This window comes from Liolophura sinensis, chromosome 3 (genome assembly GCF_032854445.1).
Source record: "Liolophura sinensis isolate JHLJ2023 chromosome 3, CUHK_Ljap_v2, whole genome shotgun sequence".
NCBI lineage: Eukaryota > Metazoa > Mollusca > Polyplacophora > Chitonida > Chitonidae > Liolophura > Liolophura sinensis.
In genome coordinates this window covers 13250859-13256984 of record NC_088297.1, presented here as the reverse complement: position 1 = coordinate 13256984, position 6126 = coordinate 13250859, and the positions used below count along the sequence as shown (strand labels likewise).

At 35.3% G+C, this 6126-nt stretch overlaps 1 protein-coding gene across 3 annotated transcripts in view; it reads right to left on the bottom strand.

Annotated features, from left to right (window-relative positions):
- Positions 1–4558: 4558 nt before the first annotated feature.
- The window catches only part of LOC135463607 (oxysterol-binding protein-related protein 2-like), a 75092-nt gene continuing 73524 nt past the window's right edge, over positions 4559–6126 (bottom strand). For all 3 annotated transcript variants that reach the window (XM_064740939.1, XM_064740940.1, XM_064740941.1), the window contains one exon: positions 4559–5488. In XM_064740939.1, coding sequence (XP_064597009.1) covers positions 5386–5488 — 103 coding nt within the window. In that variant the 3' untranslated portion in view covers positions 4559–5385. The remainder of the gene's footprint in view (positions 5489–6126) is intronic.

Below are 6126 nucleotides of genomic sequence, written 5' to 3'. Positions count from 1 at the left end.
TTTTTTGACACGATTTGGAGGATTTATTCTTCTAATATATATATATATATATATATATATATACATATATCTACATATATACAGTATATATTTGTATTATTTTTCAGACTTGGCATTGAAGACTAGCTAGCTTTTCTTGGCATACAAGGTTAAGATTAAAAATAATAATAATAATAATAAAAAAGATAATATATATCAGTTTTACTTTAACCAAAATACACTGAACTGATAACAGATATGCAAAGGAATGACAGAGTGTTGTCAGAAATGTACTATCAATCAATCAATCAACCAATCAGACCCCGGTTTCATGAAGCACACTTTGCTAGGTAAGCCAGTACCCTAATTCCTCATTGTTTTCACATATGAAAGAGCAACACATTTTTAATTTGAGACAAAACTACATTCGTTGAATATGCCAGATTCAGGGCTTCACAAAAAGCAAAGTTTTATCAGTCAACACAGAATAATGCCTTCAGAACATCCTTGAATAAAGACCTTGCAAACATCCGAAAACACGTTGAAGAATTACAGTAACAGAATAATGTAGTGTATGTTGATAAGTGCACTTAGCACCGAGGTGATAAATGAAAATATTTGTGATTTACATATACTTAGAATTGTCTTGATGTACAGGCATGACAGAGATCGTATATATGTATATAAAGACATAAGTAATATTTGCAAGTATGTACACGCAGCCCCAGCAAACCAAAACCCCTCCGTGATTTATAAGTTTATTTCAGAGAGAACTTCATTTTTCAATGTTAAACGTCATATGTTTGAATTTGTCCGGTATCAATGCATGAAGTATTTGTTAATCACTCCCATGAAGATTTCTGCTTGAACCTAATGCTCTCTGGCCGTACGTGGGAAGGTCTTGCAGCAACCTGCTTATGGTCATGGGATTTCTGCTTGAACTGAATGGTTTTTGAAAGCCTAGAAAACCTTTCCTACCATGGATGGGAACTTTGATGTAATCATTCGTAGTGATTCATAACATGACACGATCATATATACAAATATCACTACTTCAGTTTGTTTGTGAGAAATTGAGCATCTGGGACAGACTCCTCGAAAACCCTTCCTGACTTCAGTCAAAACTTAAAAAACTCTGTACGATGCTTAGTTTTTGGTACTGGAAGTTGAAATTTGGACACATTAATCTTAAAACAACATTAATGAGGTGGACAAGATTTTAAGTTTTAAAGCTTCAAAACAAGCTTTCAGATCGTGTTTAACATTTTGACATTTATTGAGTCAGAAATGGCTTTGTGGAATCGTTAACTCATTAAATTTGATAGGTTCCTTTCTGTTATTTTAGCCGAAATTTGTTGTACAGTAAACTTACCCACAATTTGTGTTGACAAGCAATATTTTGACCTTGTTACATCAGAAATAACAATTGTATTTATTCATTTATTTATTTGATTGGTGTTTTACGCCGCACTCAAGAATATTGCACTTATACGACGGCGGCCAGCACTATGGTGAGAGAAAACGGGCAGAGCCCGGGGGAAACCCACGACCATCCGCAGGTTGCTGGCAGACCTTCCCACTTACGGACGGAGAGGAAGCCAGCTTGAGCTGGACTTGAACTCACAGCGGAATATCAATAGTAAAGTGATTTGAAATTTTCACTGAAGTCTAAGACCCCGAGGCTTGGGCTCTTTGTCCATGTATCAGACATAAATTTGGGTCATTATTTACAGTTCTCACCCTTAACGTATAAAACACACAAAACAATTGTTCCAAATGTACAACAATTTTAGACATAAATTAATCTATACAATGTGTACAAATAACTTTCTGAACTGTCTTAGTAAAAAAACCTCACAACTAGAAACCATACTTTATTTATGAACTCTTGAACTGCAAACCCCTGTAACTGCTGTAACAATGAAGTATTGTGGCAATCTCTCGTAGTCAGATCTAGTCTACAGGCCAACTGATATGTTGCCAACCAGATCTGAAATAACACAATCTTCGTCTCGCCAAAGAAATGGCCTTACATGTAGTAGCAGCAAGTTTGTACAGGGAGCGATTATCAGGCGTCTTTCACAAAACTTCGAAAGTCCTATTTATCGAGACTTCTTTCGTAAAACCTCTGGGTTATACTGCCATAAGGCATGTACGAGAAAAGTTACGAAAAAATGATTAACGAAGTTCTGTGAAAGTAGCCCATGACTTATATATGCAATTAATATGTTCATAGCTGCTATGTCAAATACCCGACAAATACTGTTATCTCTAAGGTCACTGCTGCGTTGACAGACAAATCTTTTAAAATCCCGACGACATATACGTTTTAAAAAAGTTCCCATGCCATTTACACAAACTTTTGTACACTTAAAAATCTGCATAGATCTAGTTTACTGGATGTGTTATTTACAATCCTTGGCTTATAATATTCACATATTTGAATGTGTGTATGTCTGTATGTACAGAAGGGTCCATAACTGTGTGAAGTAAAACTTCTCTGATTTCCACATTCATCTCCCCTGGCTTCCTCTCTGCTAATGAAGTCATAATGGGACATGAATGGATGGATCGGTAAATAAAAGTCTATAAACATAAACACGACATATAGATGTACATATAAACCTACCATTATACAAATTAAAGCGCTTGGAGTATTGATTACCATTTATATAAGAAAAAAAATAAAGAGACAATGACTGTTAAATGAAAAGAAAAAAGATCGAACACAATTGTCAAAATCTCGTCATTATCTCAATGCATAACTGTAACTATAGGCATGTAATAATGACAGACTTTCTACTCAAGTACGTCAACATCTGACACACTGAGCACTTAAAAATATTTCACGTACACAATGGCGGACAGTTTTATGACGCCAAAAAAAAATTGTCATGACTTGTTTAATGAACTGCCGTGCTGAATAGTAAGCCGTCTCGAACAATAAATAAGCACGTTATTGAATCTTCACGTTGTGCATATATAGGCTTGTGTTATAATTTCGCATTAATTAAATGTGGGCCTAATATAATATTACAGATACATTTATACGCTGTCACCCAATCACATTTACTGTGACAAGTCCGTTGATACATTGAACATTACCTGCGTAAATATTTGTGCATTCATTCATTTACTTGTTTAACTCAAGGTTAACTTCATATAAACTCTAGAATTTTCCCACTTTAGATATTTGCAGTTGTGTGTCAGACATGTTTATAGTGGCACCAAATGCCACAATATTAATATTAATACATATCATAATATTGCGCAATGCCCAATGAAATATAAATAAAAACATAATTTTACACACCGTAGGGAATAATAGAAATTGGAGATCTAAAATCATGGAAAACGCCTGGTAAACAGCATACCTCTGTGAGCTTGTCCACTTAGATTCCAGCATATATCACAAGGGCTTTGAAATGTGTTGGAGTCAAAATAACCCGGGGTAATTTTTTTAGTAGAGTAGCCTAATGATGCAATTTCGAGGGTCAAGTCAAACTTCTAAGAATCATGTTAAATGCGATTATATAATCTTGGCTAATTAAATTATTCATTATAAAAAGCGAGTACTTTGCAAATTATACCAACTACCCTAATTCTTCAACCTTCTCAACGGCCTCTGGAGCCAACATTTTTATATAATTTATGTAATACAATTTGTACAGGTTTGCAAATACGAAGTTTGCATCTTTAATAACACAAACAGATCAATTTTGGCATCACTTTCACCGTAATTTTAAGGATAAATTCGTCCCACTCATACAAATGGGGTTTGCTCGGCTTTCTGTACGCATTAATCTAACTGCCTATCCCTTTCGCATGTCAACAATGTTGAAACGATATATATCCGGGCTTATATTCCTCTAACACCTGATAATACCAGTCCATCATCGTCTGTCTATAACCTGCAGTGCACCACGAACGTAAAAGGATGAAGATTTATGGTACATTTACAGCATGAGAGCCATATGGACTTATGATCATGTTCTTACTACTTTCTTCCGTATGTTTTCCTGGACAAAAAGTGTGAATAGGTTATAGCTTCCCTTCAGTATACACTGGATGTTCTAGCTGGGTGAACATAAAACAATATTTTAGATATATCTTAAAAACTTGAGAGGTTCAATAAAGTTGCCGTCCATCACATTTGACAAAATCAATCATAAATCTATCCACGGCTGCTGTTAAAGAGACCCAAACACATGACGCGTAAAACTATCGGTGCACAGATAAAACATATCATCACAGGCTTCCAGTTTATTTACAAGAACAACTACCGGTATTCAAAGCAAAGGACTGGTCCAGCTTCACCTGTTTTTTGCTGGTTGCAATTTCCTGTACAGGGCCCGGTTGTTCAAAACTGTCTTCAGATATAATACCAGATTGAACTTTAAACCGTATTTTCAGTTTTGTACTTGGCCCCAAAATAACTGTGTAACAGTATACTGGTATTAAATATTAACTAAATCTGCTGCTGTTCCATTTTATCTCGGTGCAACTGCAATGATTGCTGATTTTTTTTTTAAAATCATAAATATATAATATATGGACTTAATACCCATATTAGCTTCCCATGAAGCTGTATGTGTAGAATACACTTGATTCGACATGCTGATCTTTGTAAGTTTCTTACACGACCTTGCTACGCCATAAACGTTTCTGATGATAATGTACTATGTATGTCTCATTTGAGTTTAAAAAATATCCATTACCTTCATTAAAAAACAAAACAAAATTATCACATTTTCTAAATGTCCAAAACCCAACAAGCACCTTCCTAACTGCTAACAGGTGGCAACAAGATGTTATGTCACAGTATCTGCAGCTTATCATATGGAGAACTTCACTCACAGCTGAATGAATTACCTCCCTTTAACAGATCTTCACAAATATCAGTCCCCTAGTGCCAGGCCTCTTGTAGGTTGTCATCTTTCAGTCAGACCAAATGTATCTTATCCCCAGAGAGGTTTACCTTGTCCTTATCAGTAGATATTATCGCAATGTTGTACTGAGACAAATTATGTTACGGCTGATCTTGTTTGAAATTCCACTCAGTTTTGCATTTTCTCTACTCAAAGAATTAGATCATGTCATGATCTTATTATCAATAAAACACTTTGCAGGAGGTGCGTTATCAGCTCTGGCTTCATCTTTCCATGGGTCTTTTCCTTCAGTAACTTTCTTCTGTTTTCATCCATCCAGCCTGCCGTTGCTCAATCAACACGGTTTTGTCTATAATCTCATAAATCTGAAACTAATTCAGCAGATTCTGATCCATATTATGCTGATAATCTTGCTACTATGACAGAGCCGCAGAAAATATCTCAGCCACCTGTGATTGGTCAAACTGTCTGCTGTTAAGACAGAGCTGCAGCAAATATCTCAGCTACCAATGATTGGTCAAAAAATGTCTGGACATGTGTCCCACTTCCTCTGCCAATAGTCATCTTTCAGAAGCCAGTCTTCTTTCCCAGTCACAGGGTTAACATCCCAATGAAACCATCTAAAACAAGCAAAAATTCAAGAATAAGGAACATAGATCACATGATAAATAGGCAAGAATTACCTTAATTTTTTTAACCCTTTTCGCTCACCTCTGCAACCAATATTTTGAAACATTGTGAAAGAACTAAGGGGTGTAGAGAAATAATCTGCACAGTATTATGAAGCTTGCATCTTTTCATGACACAAATCATTCTTGCGCCATCTTCATAATAACTGTATGCATAAATTCCACTGAAAAAAACTGTTCTAGACATGCTAGAGGTTGACAAGCTTTACAGTATGCAAATTTACAGTATACATATATCAAGCTGGTATTCAAACTTGATCTTTCGGACCACAAGAGGATTCTACAATCAAAATGTTATCAAAAAGTTGGTAATAATGGAAGCAGTTATTGCACAGAAACCATTATCCATTCAAAATCTAGGAAATTGTTAAATATGCAAAAATATACAGACCCTAGTAGTTATCGATACTGAACAGATGCTACACAAAACAAACCTGCACACAATTTTTTACAAAAACTGGACAATACTTGGAAAAGTTACTACACGGGAAATCAAAAGGTGATGAAAAAGTCCAAATTAATAACTTTTGATTTTTGCAAAGCTCTCTAGTTATAAAATGGCAATGGAA